The following is a 19411-nucleotide window of genomic DNA, read 5'->3' as shown; positions in this document are numbered from 1 at the left end:
GACCTGGCCCATTCTGGGTTGTAGGCGACATGCTGTGTATTTTCCCGTTACCCAGAGATATCCTAGTTCACACTCCAGGGACTGTTTATTTCTATGCACCTGACTATTCCAGTTGGCCTCTACGGGGTTGTATGTACCTTGCTGTGTTGTTCACTTGCTTCTTTCTATATTAATAATAAAATAGATTTAATCATACAGAGAAAGAGACTGCTACCTCTTCAAAATCATGAGGAGATGGAGCAGTTGGGATGATTCCCTTCCAGGTCTTATGATCTGAAGGCGATCCAATTTTTGACAAACAGGAAACATTCTGTCTGGATGATGAGGACTGCCAATAATGACATCACTTCAACGTCAACAGGAGCCTTGACTTTGACCCTTAGGTGTCTGAACATTTCTCAGAAGGCACCAGCATAGTGCCCGAAGCCACAGAGAAGTCAAACATCACCAGGAAAATCAGGGAAAAGAAACACTTTTTCTTCAGAAAAAAAGTGTAAAGAGAAAGAAAACCTCCTTAAACATCGATTAAACCCAAACGCTTCCACAAAACAATTGCTGTTAACTGCCAAAGCATCTTTAAATAAAGCAGGCTTGTGTCCAGGATCTTCCCCACAGAGGGGGGAAAATAACTGTCTAAATGCTGGACATGATGGTATGGTGCACTCTTCCAAGATTTTAAAAACAGGTTTTAATTCCTAATGCCTGTATGCTTAGCATTGAGGCACATTTTCCTGATTTCCCTTTTTGCGCTAAATACACTGTTTTCAAGTTTGGTGTTTTCAGCAAAATTAACCATTTTCTCCTATTTATTGGCTATTTGGTGAAAAAGGAAACAGCAATTGATGGCATTCTGGCATGTTCTCGGTTTAGGTTGTTTAAGTGGAAAACGCATAAATAAATACGTTGCGTTTAAGTCTATAGAACAAGTACAAGAATATTCAGAAATCTTGTGTAAGCGTCTACCTGTTGTGAATATGCCCACAAATCCCAAGGTAAAGAACTTTGTTATGTGGCCAGCGATTCATAAGCATAAAATGATTTATTTTTTACAAAAAATCCTTTTATTTTCTAATAACGTAAGCTAAACTGGGCTTTCAGGAACACGCTTCCATAGTTCCTAGTGCCATTCCCCAAATATCAAGCAATAAGGAGCCTTGCAGCTGAAGTGCCCTGGGGATGTAATGTTGCCTTTGCTCATTCATTGCACCCAGGCATTACTTCTGTAATACAGAAGGGGAGACAGAAGCTTGTGCTGCCAATCCTGTGACACCCATTGGGCAGGTGCACATATTGCACCTACATTGCAACAATGTGGCATCCCCTTATTTGAATGGGGGAATGATACCATGCATATAACCCATTTGTCCCTCTGCCTGCAGTGTAATACCTACAAGGGCACTGGGGTCCCGCATCGTCTTTGGCATCCTTGGAGTACCTGGCAACATTGTTTCCTGCAGGATTCTTTCTTGCTGATCCTCGCTCACGCCGAGCCTTCACTGTCGGCGCTAGCAGTTGCTGCTGGGAAGGGAGGAAGACTACATCACCCAGGCGCCCTCAGTTGTCTCCACCTGTGGCTAGGGCCGCCCACCCGACCCTCCCGCCCACTGCCTCTACAAGAAACCTCGCGGAACCCGCTGGCGCGGGTCCCGCATCATCTTTGGCATACTTGGAGTACCTGGCAACATTGTTTCCAGCAGGATTCTTTCTTGCTGATCCTCGCTCACGCCGAGCCTTCACTGTCGGCGCTAGCAGTTGCTGCTGGGAAGGGAGGAAGACTACATCACCCAGGCGCCCTCAGTTGTCTCCACCTGTGGCTAGGGCCGCCCACCCGACCCTCCCGCCCACTGCCTCTACAAGAAACCTCGCGGAACCCGCTGGCGCGGGTCCCGCATCATCTTTGGCATACTTGGAGTACCTGGCAACATTGTTTCCAGCAGGATTCTTTCTTGCTGATCCTCGCTCACGCCGAGCCTTCACTGTCGGCGCTAGCAGTTGCTGCTGGGAAGGGAGGAAGACTACATCACCCAGGCGCCCTCAGTTGTCTCCACCTGTGGCTAGGGCCGCCCACCCGACCCTCCCGCCCACTGCCTCTACAAGAAACCTCGCGGAACCCGCTGGCGCGGGTCCCGCATCGTCTTTGGCATTCTTGGAGTACCTGGCAACATTGTTTCCAGCAGGATTCTTTCTTGCTGATCCTCGCTCATGCCGAGCCTTCACTGTCGGCGCTAGCAGTTGCTGCTGGGAAGGGAGGAAGACTACATCACCCAGGCGCCCTCAGTTGTCTCCACCTGTGGCTAGGGCCGCCCACCCGACCCTCCCGCCCACTGCCTCTACAAGAAACCTCGCGGAACCCGCTGGCGCGGGTCCCGCATCGTCTTTGGCATTCTTGGAGTACCTGGCAACATTGTTTCCAGCAGGATTCTTTCTTGCTGATCCTCGCTCACGCCGAGCCTTCACTGTCGGCGCTAGCAGTTGCTGCTGGGAAGGGAGGAAGACTACATCACCCAGGCGCCCTCAGTTGTCTCCACCTGTGGCTAGGGCCGCCCACCCGACCCTCCCGCCCACTGCCTCCACAAGAAACCTCGCGGAACCCGCTGGCGCGGGTCCCGCATCGTCTTTGGCATTCTTGGAGTACCTAGCAACATTGTTTCCAGCAGGATTCTTTCTTGCTGATCCTCGCTCACGCCGAGCCTTCACTGTCGGCGCTAGCAGTTGCTGCTGGGAAGGGAGGAAGACTACATCACCCAGGCGCCCTCAGTTGTCTCCACCTGTGGCTAGGGCCGCCCACCCGACCCTCCCGCTCACTGCCTCTACAAGAAACCTTGCGGAACCCGCTGGCGCGGGTCCCGCATCGTCTGTGGCATTCTTGGAGTACCTGGCAACATTGTTTCCAGCAGGATTCTTTCTTGCTGATCCTCGCTCACGCCGAGCCTTCACTGTCGGCGCTAGCAGTTGCTGCTGGGAAGGGAGGAAGACTACATCACCCAGGCGCCCTCAGTTGTCTCCACCTGTGGCTAGGGCCGCCCACCCGACCCTCCCGCCCACTGCCTCCACAAGAAACCTCGCGGAACCCGCTGGCGCGGGTCCCGCATCGTCTTTGGCATTCTTGGAATACCTAGCAACATTGTTTCCAGCAGGATTCTTTCTTGCTGATCCTCGCTCACGCCGAGCCTTCACTGTCGGCGCTAGCAGTTGCTGCTGGGAAGGGAGGAAGACTACATCACCCAGGCGCCCTCAGTTGTCTCCACCTGTGGCTAGGGCCGCCCACCCGACCCTCCCGCCCACTGCCTCTACAAGAAACCTCGCGGAACCCGCTGGCGCGGGTCCCGCATCGTCTGTGGCATTCTTGGAGTACCTGGCAACATTGTTTCCAGCAGGATTCTTTCTTGCTGATCCTCGCTCACGCCGAGCCTTCACTGTCGGCGCTAGCAGTTGCTGCTGGGAAGGGAGGAAGACTACATCACCCAGGCGCCCTCAGTTGTCTCCACCTGTGGCTAGGGCCGCCCACCCGACCTTCCCGCCCACTTGTTGTATATCTATCCATCATCGCTTCCGTAGCGCGGAACGCGCGCGGGAACGAGCCCGGGCGAAGCCCGGGACAAGGGCAGGACCGTTTGTGGCCGTTAGTGGCCGGAAGAGGCTGGGCTGGGCCACCCCTCTGAGTCCCACTCCCTTGAGCACTCACAGTGCGAAAGGTTTGTCTAACTACTCGTAAACTCTGGCCATTGGTGTAGTACCTATAATTTGTGTTATAGCAAACTGTGATAGGGGAGTGGCAAATATTATATTGTAGTTCATTTGTTGTGTATATGTATATGGTTGTTTAGCTGGTCCATAACCCTGTATAATACGCTTTAGGTTTGTACCCCCCAATAGAACTCGTAAAATGGGAAAGCGCAATACCCATAAAACCTCACTTGCTCACAACCAAAATGCTATTACACCACAGCTTCCTAGTTTAACAGCGATAGACGGTATGTTACAAAAGACGATTGGCGTGGTGGCAAACGCCATTGAAAGTACGGAACGTCGCTTATCATTGCCCATGGGTTGTCTCCCTCCCCTCCCCAATCCCGATCTGTCACTACTTACTACCAATTCTCAGGATTCCACTCTATTACCTTCCTTTGTATTGCTTCCAATGACTCGTCAGGTTCCTGACACCGTAGTTGTGTCTTCTATGGATAATAATGTGTCCCCTAACCTTCCCCCTTTGCCATCCCACTCAAGGCTATCCCAGTCGCCGATCATATCAGCATCCCCTCCAGGTGGTTCCCAATTAATTATCAATTGTTCGAGGCCACTTAATCTGTCTGGGATCTCAGAGGATGCCCAAAGCATAAGCTCGCCTCATGTAATCACCCGAGGTCAGTCTGCTAGGCTTAGATCTGAGCTACCTCACAGGGTAAATCCCTTCGACCTAAGATCTAGTGGGGGTAGGGGAACTGCAAAAAATAAAAAGCACCAAAAATCCAAGAAGCGCAAGATAACCCTTGAAAACTCTGATGTTAGTCATTTATCTGACACCTCTGTTATAATATCGGAAACTGGTGGTGTTATTCTTGGAGACTCACCTTCACATAGGCTTGAAGCATTGGCAGGAAGACTCCCGGTACAACCCAATAACAAAACTACTAATACTGGTCCCATATTACTCCAGAGTGACACTTCAAACCGGGAACATCCCTTAAGCCGTGCTCAAGAGGTTCCTTTAATTGACTGTATTGAACAAACTATGAAGTCTCTCTTACTTCCGGTCAATGAGAGGCTTAAAGCTTTATCAACTAGGCTGGATAGGCTTGAGCAAGATATCCTTGACAACTTCTTTTCCTTAAAATCTCTTATTAAATTGCACGCAAAAAATAGTTCTATTTCACAGGAACAGAAGTCACAAGATCCATTGCCAACGCATACTGTTGCTATCTTAGAAAATAATAATGTTACCCCTGGGAATGTGGGTAGTGACAACTCTTCTGCATTAAGCTTGAAAAAAGGACATAAAACGAGCAAAAGTTTAGCAACAAAAAGTAGTAAGGTGTAAAGAGCCGATCAAGCTTCCCAACCTAAGGCCACCCTTAACATCCCTAATAATGGAGCTATTGCGGGAAGTGAGAGAGTCGGTCCTGCCACATCTTCACAAAATTTTGGTGATAAATCCACTTCTAAGAATGCAATTGCAGTGGGGGCAAAATTGTCAAATGGTGTGGACAGGGGTGACAATGAACAGTCTAGTCCCCCCAATATTGACCTACCTTCAGCCAGCATGCCTTATGTGGTAGTATTGGTAGGAGTCCCTCAGCTGCCATCTGGTAAGATTGAAGCATACTCGGAATTGAAAAATAAAACCATCTATCACTTGAATAAAACCTGTCCTCTCCCTAGACAGTTAGATGGGAAGGTTCTGTTCGTTAGAAGGGTTGGCTGGGTAGGCAACAGACGCAAGGAGGTCCTTGGTGACTGTATTATAGTCAATTTTCGTGATGCACAGGCCGTGAAGTTCATTTGTAACCACCAGAATGAGTCCTCTAGCAGCACAGAGTAGTTGGTTTAGATTTCTTTTATCCCTGTCAAGTTTCCCAAATACAATGGCCAGCTCAGAGCAATAGATTTTGGGGTAGGCATATGAATGAGTACCACCCTTGTGCTACTTCTACCTATGGCTACAAGGGGGAATTTTTTGACCATAATTTAGGGTTTTGACGTATCCATTATTCCCCCTTGTATTTACAAACTAACCCCATTGATCCCTTCTCTTTGGTGTCCCCTTTAGTGGATATAAGAAGCACTCTGGATCAGGAAACATCTTTCCATTATACTTCCACTCTCAATCAAACCAATGTAGTGGTTAATTCTCCTAGAGATCAATTTGATCCAACATTGAGTTGTATTAGTCCTACTCTGGAACCACTTAAAATTATTAGTTGGAACGTGGCTGGCATAAATAGGAAGTTGGGCCTGCCAGAATGGAATTCTCTGGTAGAAGATCATAAGATCTGTATTTTCCAGGAGACCTGGAGTTTGAAGCCCCTCCACAAAGTCGGGTATGTTACCTTCTTTCTGCCCGCAATACCCTCAAGTACAGGGAAGGGCCGCCCATCCGGGGGTCTCCTTATATGGGTAAGCATCACGCTTGGATGTAATATCACACAAAAAAATACTAATTGCCCTGATATAATGAGAATTTTACTGAGAGGTCCTAATAGGGGGAGAGCCCTGGAAATAATTAATGTTTATGCCAGGGGTTCTAAAAATGGTTCCATTTCCCCTACAGTAACTTTACTCGAAAATGAGCTCAGAGCCTGCAGTGATGGGGCTCAGGTTTTGGTTGCGGGAGATTTTAATTGCTCATTTGAGCCCCTTGCGACCGAAGATATTTTGGACCTGGTGGAAGATGATTTAAAAAGAGGCATACCACCATTAACTATTAAACCAATTAAAAAGTGGTCCCAAAGGGTGATACAACTAAATGCATTGACTATGGAGTTCCGATTGAGAGCTGTAAATGGCCGCACTGTTTCAGACTCAATGGGTGCGGACACCTACAATAGGGTGAATTGCTCCTCACGGATCGACTATATCCTACTTGATTTTTCACTTTGGAACTCGGTTCAGGATATGACGGTCCTATCTACTATTGAGAGTGATCATAACCCGCTGTCTCTAACCCTTAATGATCTATGGCCTAGTAAGACAAATGGATTAAGTCATAAGCCTGCCCCTAAAGTTTTACTATCCAATTGTGGGCGGCGTCTAAAGTGGAATAAAATAGCTTTAGACGAAATCAAACTCAATCTTATAGACCAAACCCTATTAACCTCTCAAACAGAGTTTGATGCTATCTCCCAAAGTCCCCTTGCAACAGGTAGGGTAACCCTAATTTTTGAAGAAGCAATTAAAACTATAGGGGAAGTTTTCCTTGAACAAGTGCCCCGGGGTAAACCCATAACGAATTCACAGCCGAAGGGCACCCACGATTGGTTTACTCCTGCATGTAGGCAGGCAAAAACAGCATTAATTAAAGCAATTAAGGGTAAAACACAATCCCTAATACAGTCCAATAGGACGAATTACAAACGGGTGATAGCTAGTGCTAAAAAGGATTGGGAGGATGAGTATTGGTATACCCTGAAAAAGGCTAGCTCTGCTAAGGATGCTAGACTTTTTTGGGATACTATCAGAGCTAGGAATAGACCTGATAGTAACCATATCACATGCAGTATTACCGGTCAAGCATGGTTTACCCATTTCTCCCAACTGTATACTTGCCCACAGGGGTTTAGCATCGGAGCACCATTTGACTACTCTGTTTTAGATGGTGATATGATCGAGCCCGATTTCACAATTAAAGAAGTTGAGTCTGCTATCAATACTATCTTGCCCCAAAAAGCGGCTGGGCGTGATGGTATTCCTGGCGACTTGCTCCGCTACGATATTCCAAAGTGGGGGAAGCTTGTACATTCCCTGCTTGTTGCCATCCATAAAGGTGCGGCAGTCCCGGAATCATGGAAGGGAGCAGAGGTCGTCCCTATTTTTAAAAAGGGCTTAAGGGACGAGCCTTCTAACTACCGCCCTATAAGCTTATTGGATACAACCCAGAAGGTAGTTGGGAAGGTCTTATTGGGGAGGATCCAACAATGGATTGAAGATAATGATATCCTCTCCAATTACCAAGCGGGGTTCAGAACAGGTACGGGAACAATAGAGCAAGTATTTAGATTAATGCTGATCTATTGGAAGGTCGTGGTTATAGGCAAAGGCAGTCTTTATCTCGCTTTCATTGACTTAAAGACTGCCTTTGACCTTGTGCCTAGGGAGATCTTATGGGAAGTCCTTTATAAAATGGGCCTCCCACGCTATATTCTTTCAATGTTGATGAGGCTCCACGAAGGTAATTTTGCCCAAATTAGATGGGGTACACAGGGCGAGAAAACAAACAAAATCCCGGTGGATAGAGGGGTCCGTCAGGGATGTGTTCTTGCTCCCACCCTCTTTTCTCTATATGTCAACGGTGTGGTCGAGCATCTGTTAAAAGACCCCTCAGACGAACCATCCCTGGCGGGCGAGCGTGTCCCCACTCTCCTCTTTGCGGATGACACGCTCTTGTTATCCAAATCCCCAATGGGCCTTCAGAAGCTCCTTAACAACTTTCAGACCTTTTGCTTGGAGCGGGGATTGGTCATTAATACTGACAAAACCAAATACTTGGTGATGAATCCCCCAAAAAAACTTGCCCGACCCCCTGTCCTGAATTCAGTACCCTTAGGTAGGGAGAGGGTATTTGATTATTTAGGAATACGCATCTCACAAACAATGCAATGGACCCCCCATTTAACCAAAATGCTTCTAAATCATAAGAGGGTGACAGGGGCCCTACTAAAGGAACAGCGTCTCTGCACAATAAGACCGATAGCCCCGGTTGTAGACATTTATAAAGCAAGAGGAGTTAGTTCTGCTCTTTATGGAGCAGAACTATGGGGTACCCAAAATATAGATGAACTTTCCAAGTCGGAAAACAAATTTTGTAGATCATTGATGTTGCTCCCTCAGGGCACGCCAACTTTACCGTTGATGTTTGATCTAGGCTGTCGTTCTATAGCTGATCTTGCAAAACTCCGGCCATTGCTTTTATGGGCCCGGTTGTGGCGAGTCCCAGAACTCGCCAAATACGCTAAAGGGTTGTCCGAAATAATGGCATCACCGGGATGGCACAAAATAAAGTGGTTGAGAGATGTAAAAGCTTTACTTATTGCTCTTGGACTAAGTGAAGCATGGGATAATAGATCATCTCCACCAAAGGCAACTCTAAAGACTTTATACTGGAATTGGGTTATGTCCCGAACATATGTTGACCATTCTTTGGGAAAACTAACGGAGGACTTCTTGAAGTTCAAGGACTTACCCATTCGGGAACTCTATCTGGACATTATTGAAAAACCGTTCGATAGAGCTCTCTATTTCAAGTTTAGAGTTGGGACTCTCCCACTAAGAGCGTTTACAGCACGGTGGAAAATTCCGGCACAGACAACTGCCTTTTGCCCTTTTTGTACAACTTGCACCGAGACCCTAGCGCATTTTTTGTTCCAATGCCCGGAATATGTAAAACCCAGGAAAAAGTGGCTCAAAGCACTGTGTCGGCTTTTAGGCACTAGGTCACACATTGAGGCCTTGCGTATCTTAACGTCAGATTCACGCCCACTTTATGTCTGTGGTTTATCTAAATTTTTATCATGGGCCTGGTATTTACGTAGCAAAAGGCTTAATATTAATGTTTAATTCCTTTTTATTGTTAAATTGCTAATTGCTTTTAACTTGTGTAGAACGTATTTATTTCTTCGTTGAAAATTTATGGAATCTAGTGGTTCTTGTAAATGCCTTTTAAAATGGAAAACTTTATTTATATTCAGCTTTTATGATATGTTTTTATCGAAATAAAGCCTTTTTGACTTTTTAAACAAGCACAACTTTAATTGCTCAGTCACAAAATACCAGAAAAATTAACCATTTATAAATCACAGTTATTTTAAGACTGACAATCTATGTTGTGTCTTTTCCTTTAGTACACTTAAAAGTTTAGATTTCTAAGACACACAGCAGCGCCTACCTTAAAATTGTGGCTAACTCCTGTTTCCAAAGAGAGTGAACACTCAGAGAAGTTGGCTTGAGACAGGTAGATCTGGGCCATCAGAAGATGTGCATCAGCAGATGTTGAATCCAGTTCCAAACAACGTTGCAATGTTCCTTGCGAACCTTCTAAATCACCTGCAAATATAAGGGACGATTCTGGTTACACATTTAATTTTTAATCTGGAGCAAGATGGTCTACTTTTCTTTTCTTGGTACTATTCCTTAGGGCAGATGTCTAGTGAAATCATATAAATACATACACACGCAAATATAGAATTGATCTAGAGCTTCATTCACAATGAAGACATAACTGCTTATCTATAGAGTGGCTTGTTAGATCTTAAAGAAGGATATTTCTGTCTCTGGGACCGTTTGGACCCTGACAGTGCTCATGAAGATGTTTTTGGTATTATCTTGCATATACTATTAGGAATGAGCATCAATCTATGTGCTTGAGGGCATCAGATGTTGGGAAAAATAGATCAGTGTTAGAAGAGAAGAATGGTGATAACAGAAAAAAATGAGAAAGTTTCTATTTGATAGAGTAGGCTATGAGTATATAAGCAGTCCAGTTATTTTGTGTTATAAAATCTCCAGTCTCAATTTGTTCAAGGTATTACTGTTAGAAGTGCGCTCAACTCCCATCTTCGGGTGGTGCTTTCTTTACAATGTTCAAATGTATTCAATTACATTTGGATACAAGTTCTTGTATCTACCATAACTACTGTGATGCAACCACCCATAAAGCCAAGCACTTCTTAGGTTTGGTCTCAACGTCACAGCACAGTAGTGAATTATAACATAACATGTGTATTTGTAAAGCGCACGTTCATCTAGAGGTCTCTTGGCGCTGAATAACAGATGTTCATTGTTACCCAACTCAATGGTACTTATTTTATCGACCTCAGATGGATGAAAGGCTGAGTGGACCCGCCGGGATTTGAACCTGTGACCATGAGGTCGAACACAGGCCCCTGCAATGGACAAATTAGTCCACTGAGCCACCAGACCCGAATTAAGCAGACAACTATTGTGGGTGAAAAGAAAAATTGTCATTTAATGTAACACCACATCCTTTCACATATTTGGGCACTGCCCTCTACACTTGCCCTCCACTCCGTCTTGATTGCCTTACCCACTCCTCCCATACTCCTGCTTGCTGTGTGTGTGTAGCACACAACCCATCCAGGTTGGCATCCTGGTGTTGAAGCAGCTGCTGTATGGACAGAGACCGTGTCGGGGCTAGGTGAAGAGCCAGGCCTGCAGTTTCTTTTAGAATTCAAGAACTGAGAAGGCAGCTCTGATGTGCAGGGGCAGGTCGTTCCAAGCTTTAGGGGCAAGAGAGAAGGCATGAACGCTGGATCTGGTTCTGGATTATGCAGGGTGTGTGCAAGTAGGAGTCTGGCAGAGCGGAGGTGTCCGGTTGGTTTGTGGAAGTCTACGTGGTTGCTGATCTCCTGCTCCCTCAGGGTTCTTGAGGTACTCCTTCTCCCCCACCTCCTCTGGGGAGTGCAGATCAGGAGCTGCATAAGCCCAAGAGCATAGTTAAGAGGCAGGGCTGCCGAAGTAGCAGTCGGATTAGCTAAGATATGAGTAAAAAAAGATCTCTTTGTGTGCACTCAAGTTCATCTGTGCCCGTCTGGGTGTGTGCATGACCGCGAGTGTATTTCTGCTTGTTTGTGTGCATGCATGAATGTCTGTGTGCGGAGGTGAGGAGCAACTATTTTGACCAGTGCCCCAGCTGTGAAATGGTGGACCAGATACAATGGTGGTTATCCCTTCCAACATGCTGACCTTGGAACAATGGTAGTAATTCCTGTATTTTTCATCAAAGATACGACCAGCTCCCAACGTTTCAAAAGTGGTGTTTATGGTTATTCATGGCTGGACATACAAAGCTAGCATTTCACAAACTGCTCTCTCAGGACCAAACTGCAATAACTTTGCAGGTCATTGTGAAACTGAAATAGATAACAGTAAAGCTTGTATAAGGGCACTGAAAAAATGTTGTATGAAGGTGGACAACCAACCAACCAATTGCGCAAGTTGGATCTTGACCAATATGACACTTTGATAAAGAAGAGCAATAGAACAGGCTCAGTAGCATATGTTCTCACAGGAATGCTACACAAAGAACTGAAGCTGAAGTCAGCAAACCATTTTAAAGATATTATCAACACCTCTCCGAACAAAGGTACTATTCCCGAAATTTTTAAAAAGGCACAAATCGTACCACTATTGGAAAAAGTCCCACTATACAAAGGCTGTGTGGAGTATTATAGGCCAGTTTCCCACCTGCCATACCTAGCAAAACTTTGAGAAGGTGCAATCTTTGAACACATTTCATTATCTATCAAAGCTCAAAATGTATTTCATGCGATGCAAGCTGTGTGTCGTACTGGCTAAAGAGATGAAACTGTAGGAAGAGCATCCTTAGACGAGATTTGATGTTGCACCCACCAAGACATCCCAGCCGCCTGATCCTTTTGAATATGTCGGCCACATTTGGTAGGGAAGAAAATCAGGTCCTAATAAACCTTTTAGAAGAGTTAGGTATTAAGGAAACCACTTTAATCTGGATTCAAAAATCCTTTAAGAACAAATCAACAATGGTAGACTTAAATTCCTGCTGATCAGAGCTGAGGCCATTGACTTGGAGTACCACTGGGTTCTATTCTGTCCACTGCTTTTTAATACATACGTTGCCCCTTTTGGAGGACTGAATATCTTCATATGGGTTATCGGTTTTAATGTACACAGAAGATACCCAAATTAGTTTCAAAATTGACGAGGATCTTACAACCAGAGCAGATAACCTCCATAACTGCCTCCAAATAGTTGAGGGTGGATGTTTTGGAACCAACACAAGCCTAATGGAGCAAGACACATATGTTTGCTCGTTTCGAAGCGTCCCTAATACGGACACTTCCTTTTTGGCCAGAATCGATAGGAGAAAAACTCACCTTGCTTCAAAAGGTAAAAACTCCAGGTAACCGGTTTTGTTACATTTGTAATAACTGGTTTTGCACTGAAAAGGAGGGTAACACATTTTATAATTTCCAAGATGATCATGTTTCAGTATGAGCATATAGTGCCACCAGAACAGTCCCAATCTTTTCACAATATTGCAATAACCATTAAGTACACAATAAAATACCCTAAACCAGTTAACTTGACAAACATAGTCACTTACATGCTGTTATTGTCCATCTAGTTATCAAGTTTGATAAGCAACTTACTATGATTCACCAAGTACATGAGGTGGCAAGAAGTTGTACATACCAGGTATGCATCCTGAAACACAGCATATGTACTTTCATAGGGCCACAGATAATTCAAATTGCGAATGCGTTTATATAAATAAGAGTTGATTACTGTAAACCCATTTATCTTGGCCTTCCTGCCAAAACGCAAAGGATCTACAGCTTGTGCAAAATGCAACAGCAAGACTAATTTTCAAGTGTGATTTTATCTCATCTTGATTAGTCAAATTGTATTGGCTGACAATTAAGCAAACTTATTTTTAAGTCACTTTGCTAAGTCCTTACATTTTTCTAGAACAGCTGTCAAAACCCTTTGTTAAGGAATCCCATGATGTATAAACCAAAGCATCACCTTAGATCTGAAAAAGCATTTTTGACTCAGGCACCCAGATTCCATTGTACCACTATGGGCGGTAACACGTTTAAAGCTGCAGCATCCAAGCTGTGAAACAGCCTACCAATAAATTTACAAGATGAATCTCCCCTTACAGTATTTAGGAAACATATGAAAACATGGCTATTTACAACATTTTATTTGTTGTTTTATACCTTTCCCCGTTCAATTACTATTATTTCCCACGTGTCGGTGAGTGTCTAGATAACTTAGGGTGACTGTCATGCTACATAAATACAAAAAATACAAAATAAAATGCTGGCCCAGGCAACATGGTGGAAGTCTCTGCTAACATGAAGGCCTGGCCCACTGGTGGTTATCCCTGGTAAAATGCTGGCCCTGCCACAGTGATGGTAATCTCCTACAACATGCTGATCCCTGACTCAATGATGGATCCCTGGCAACATGCTCACTGGGTGTGTCTGTGTAATTCTGAATCAGTGCACAGCTGTTATTCACGGCAATCTGGTAGCCCTCGCACAATGGCTGTATTCCCTGCAACATTCCGGCACTGCCATAATGGTGATATTCACTAGAAACAGGCAGGCACTGGCACAATTGTGGAAATTCCTGGCAACATTTTTGTCCTAGAACAATGGTGACAATCCCTCCAACATTCTGACTTTGGCACAATTGCAGTAATTTCTGGTAAAATGTTGGCCCTGAAACAATGGTGATACTCCCTGGCAACATGCTGGGCTGGCAAATTGAGGATAATCCATGTCAATACATCGTACATGACACAGGTGGTAATCTCCGACATCATGCTCACAGTGACAAAATGGTGGTAATTCCTTTAACTGCTGCCTTTTGCACAATGATGGTAATCTCGCATCATGGTGGCCCTGGCACAGTGATGGTAACCCCTGAGAACATGCTGGCCCTCGGACAACGGTGGTAATTCCTGGTAAAGTATGGGCCATGGCACGGTGGTTGTAATGCCTGGAAACATGCAGACCCTGGACAACAGTGTTATTCCTAGAAAAATGCAGGTCGACACAACAATGGTAATCTTAGGAAACATGCTCGACCTGGCATGAAATTGGCAATACCTGGCAACATGCTGGCCCTAGCACAGCGGTTGTAATGTCTAGAAAAAAGGCTGGACATCATTTAGTGGTGATTATCTCTGGCACATTGGTGGCAATTCCTGGCAGCATCCTGGCCCTAGCAAACACAAGATGATGATGGACGGAGGGCTGAAACTTTTCAGACACTCACCCCCCTCACAGATCTGGGTTGAAACCATCATTGTTCCTTAGGTCACTTCGCCACCCCAGTTCAGACCCAGCCATATGCAAATCAGTCTTGAACAGGTTCCTCCTGGGAACAGTCGAACCCAAAATGCCAAGCCAGGTCTTCCCTGGACTGGAAACAAGCATCCTGGGACCGGTGTCTGGGTAACACCCCTCATCCTGGTCCTGGCACAATGGTGGTAATCTTTTCTAACATGTTATTCATGGCACAATTGCAACATTTCCCAGTAAAATCTTGGCAACATGATGGCCCCGACACAGTGGTGGTAGTTTCTAGTAAAATACAAGCCCTGGCACAATGGTGATAACCCCTGGAAACATACTGGTCCTGGCACAATGGTGGTCATCCTCAGCAATATGCTAGCACCTAGCACAATGGTGGCAATCCTTGGCAACACGGTGCCCTAGTACAATGAAGGTAATATTGGCAACACACTGACATATTGGTTGTAATTCGTGGGAAAATATTGGTCCAGACACAATGGTGCCATTCACTGGCAACAAGGTAGTCATGGCATACTGATAGTGAAACCTGGAAACATGCTGGTCCTGGCATTATGAAGGTACTTTCTGCGAACATGCAAACCCTGGCACAGTGGTGGAAATTCTTGGTAAAATGCTGGTTATGGCACAAAGATGGTGATCAATGGCAACATGGTAGCCATGGCACAATGATGGAAATAACCTGCAACATGCTGACGCTGGCACAATGGTAGTAATCTCTGGAAATACACTGGCCTTGGCACACTGGTGATAATGTCCGGTAAAGTTCTGCTACTGGCACAATGGTGGTAATCCTAGGCAACATGATGGCCCTGGAATATAATGGTAATCCCTAGCAACATAATAAACATGGTACAGTGATCGCAATTTCTAGCAACACTCCGGCTCTAGCATAATGGGTGTAATTCTTGGTAAAAGGTTGGTCCTGCCACTATGGTGGTAAACTCCGGCAATATGCTGGCCCTGGCACAATGGTGGAAATTTCTGGTAAAATAACAGCCCTTGCACTATGGTGGTAGTCTCCGATAACATGATGAGCCTGCTGTAACGGTTGTAATACCTGGAAACATGCTGGCCCCGTCACATTGCTGTCAATTTATGGCAGCATGCAGACCGTGGCAAAATGGTTGCAATCCATGGCATTATAATAATAATAAAATAATAAAACTTCTTTATTCGGTTATTACAAATTGTAAAACCATAAAAGATACATTTCACAAATAAAAAAAATATAAATGCACAATAGGACAAAAATCATGATAAAAGTAAAATTTACACAAATCCAGAGTCAAATATTTTGCAAGAAACAGTTCTCTTAGTTTCAATACCATGTTTGGAAGTATTTGTACCGTACGTTTTACAAATTTTTCCTATGCTTTATAATACATTTTAAAAAGTTAAGGACGCGGTAACAGACCAAATCAGATTCTAGCAGTTGGAGACGTAGCATGGCAGGGCGGCATTGTCTAAGACCCCACTGCTTTAGTAAGGGTAATAGCCAAACCTTGCTATGTAAATGATGGAATTTACAAAACAGCATTGTATGTAAGTTAGACTGTATTGATTCCTCATCACAAGGACAAGTAGGGAGAATTGGATCCCAGTTTTTTTTGTCTGGAAAGGCTACTAGTCTGTGAAAAAGATCTAGTCTGAATCTTGTCAATAACATTCTATCATAGGTACTAATCTGTAATGTAAGATAGGGCTGGATGAAGAACGTAAGCTGGGTCATATTAGCATGGAGGACCGAGGGTTTTGTCGACTCGGATGTCAACCTTAATGACTCTAAATGTGTCAGGGCCAGTTGTTTCAGTGATCGCTTGGATACTTCGATAATGTTTTTAGGTTCACGATAATACTGCTCCAATCCGAGGTCATTGAAGAAGTTTCTGATGTACCGAAGCCATTTAATTTTTAGTGATTGGTCAAGGATCATTGAATCTGCCACAATTTTCTGGGTTAGGGTGTTTTTATCAGAAGTCCAAATGCGCCGCCAAAGCAGTAGTGGTTGAATCCTTAGTAAATCCTCTAGATAAGGGATTCCAAGTTCTAGATGGGAAGCGTAAGTTGAAGTGCTACGCGGTGTTGCTAAGAGGAATCTAAGGAAGGTGTTTTCGGCTACCTGTAGGGCACTAACATCTGCATATCCCCAGAGTCCCGCCCCATAGAGTGCAATCGCCTGACACTTGGCTAAATATATTTTTAGTAATTCCACTGGGGGCCTTCTCCCCAGTCTCTGAGAAAAGCTCATCAGGGAGGCTATGGCTCTTTTAAGAAGATGACATCTGGCCTCTACTGCTGGTCTCCAATTAAGTCTTTCATCGATCATGATACCCAGGTAGCAGTACTGAGTAGTCACCTCGAGTTGTTGATCTTTGAGGTAAATATTCTTTAAACGTTTTTTCCCGCTACCTGCTACCATGATGAACGTTTTTTTTTAACGTTTACTTGTAGGTCCAACCCACCCATGAAGGCGACATATCTATTCAGAGACCTTTGTAGTTCTCGCGGCGTGCGTGCCAAAATGACAGCATCATCTGCATACAGCAGAGCAGGAATCAGGCGTTGTTTTACTCGTGGTAGATCCTGAGCCCCCTCAACATCTCTCCCTCTAGTCCATTTGTGTACAGAGAGAAGAGGAAGGGAGCCAGGACACATCCCTGCCTGACTCCACGCTCTACTGCAAAAGGTGCTGTCAGCTCCCCCCTCATGCCAAAGCGGACCCTTGCTGATGTATTTGAATAAAGCTCTCTTAGAAAATCTAAAAGAGGTGGATCCACTCCCATATGGGCCAAAATCATCCAAAGTTTTGTGTGTGATACGCAATCGAAAGCGGCGGACAGGTCCACATAGACCATGTAAACCGTATTCTTCTTTGCTTGGAGATATTTGTCCACTATCAAACTGAGGTTAAGAGCCTGCTCTACCGTTCCAAAGCCCTCCAGAAATCCAAACTGAAGGTCTGAAATGATGTCTCCCTCCTCTGCCCAGAGCCTGAGTCGTTCAAGCACGACTCTGCCGACGACCTTTGCCAAAGAATCTAATAGGGAGATCGGACGGTAACATTTCACGTCTTGAAGATCGCCCTTTTTAAAAATTGGGACCATGATCGATTTTGTCCAGGATTTTAGCAAACCCAGCTTTACGGCTGCAATACAAACTCTCGTGAGGATGGGGGACCAGAGATCTAGATTAAATTTAAAAAGATCCACTGGAACCCCATCTGGGCCTGGGGCTTTCCCACTTTTTCTTGCTTCCAAGGCCACTATAACTTCATAAATATCAAAGTACAGGGGAATTGGATATACGACTGTTGGGAGTAACGGTTGTGTCCCTGCCGGTGTTGCTGTATTTTTAAAAATCTTGGAAAAGTGAGACATCCAGATGTCCTCTTCTATTGCGACTTCTATCTTTGGGCCGTCTTGGTCTTGTAAATAAGGGGTTTTAACAGTTCGCCAAAAAGCGACACTGTTTTTGGAGACGGCACTGGAATGTAAATCATTCCATATTTTCTCTTTTAAGTCTTTAATTCTTTGCTTGCGTGCCCGTCGATATTGATGTCTCAGAGATTGGATTTGCTCCCGATCTGACAGTTTTGTTTAGGGCCTCCTTTAATTTAGTTAGTGCCATCGTACAACTATGATTAAACCACCCTTTAGTAGTTGGGTTTGAGTTATTTGAAGTTACTGTAAGAAGTCCCTTAGTTTTCTCTAATATTTGTGTGAAATTATTTAGGACTTCTACATCTGATACTCCTAAATCCAAACATTTAATTATATTTACATATGCCTCATTCACCAATTTTCCTGTAATTTCTTCCGGGTTTATTTTCCCCCATTTTAATGTATACCCATTTTGCCTTCCCAACTCGAGGTTATTTTGTGCGAGGGTCTTCGCTATAGTAGTAGTTCGAGATTGAAAATCAGTTACATAAAGTTCCATCCTAAGGGCAGAATGATCGCTTAAATCATTTGTCAAAACCTCAAACGACCTGGCTCGAGGCAACAATCCTATTGACACGAGGATGTAATCTACTGTCGTTTTGTAACCCCGACCCACATATGTCGGTTGCAGGGAGTTTGAGTCTGGACTTGGCTCGTTAGCGATTACAAGTTCCAGGTCTGTTAAAACATTATTCATTGCGTCCCCCCCCCTACTATGAGACAAATGCATGAGGGGAATATCATTTTCATCCACAATCCCGCAACGATTTTTTCCGACATGTGGGCATGGGTGTAGATTCCAATCTCCTCCCCATAAGAGATTGACTGCCCCTTTTCCTAACCTCAAATTATGGGTTAACTTTTCCTTGATGTTGGAGAGAAGAATCAGGAATTTGTCCTCTTCTAGGTTGTTATAAAGATTAAGCAATAGGATCGACTCTTTATTTTTTAGCACGAGGGAGAGTAGCTGGAAATTTGGATCATACTCTACTACAGATGGCATTATGTTGACCATGGCATAATGAAGGTAAGACCTGGCCACATGCTCACTCTAGTACAATGGTAACAACGTCTGGCAACACAGTGGCCCTGGCACAATGGTGGTAATCTCTGGTAACATACGGGCTCTGACACAAAGGCCATACTCTGTAGGAACAATCTGGCCCTGGCACAATAGTGGTCAATCCAGGCACATGCTGGCCCAGGGACATTGGTGGTAATTTCTGGCAACATGGTGGGCCTGGCACAATGGTGGTAATCTATGGCATCATGTTCCCCATTGCCCAACAGTGGGAATCTGTGGTAAACTGTGGGCCCATATTGAAAAGTGGTGCCAAGGGCATATGTATATCAATTTGAATGTATTAAACTTCAGACAGGCTCCAAGAAAATCTGGTAAAAGTGAACATATGTAACAGGTAGGTGGGA

General features: G+C 44.7%; 1 protein-coding gene across 1 annotated transcript in view; it reads right to left on the bottom strand.

Moving 5' to 3' along the window:
• LOC146789726 (tetratricopeptide repeat protein 21B-like) overlaps positions 1-19411 on the bottom strand; it is a 372315-nt gene that overhangs the window by 305024 nt on the left and 47880 nt on the right. Inside the window, exon 7 of the mRNA XM_085631186.1 lies at positions 9602-9759. Coding sequence (XP_085487312.1) covers positions 9602-9759 — 158 coding nt within the window. The remainder of the gene's footprint in view (positions 1-9601; positions 9760-19411) is intronic.

This window comes from Triturus cristatus, chromosome 10 (assembly GCF_964204655.1).
Source record: "Triturus cristatus chromosome 10, aTriCri1.1, whole genome shotgun sequence".
Taxonomy (NCBI): Eukaryota; Metazoa; Chordata; class Amphibia; order Caudata; family Salamandridae; genus Triturus; species Triturus cristatus.
This window is presented reverse-complemented; position numbering and strand designations above follow the sequence as displayed.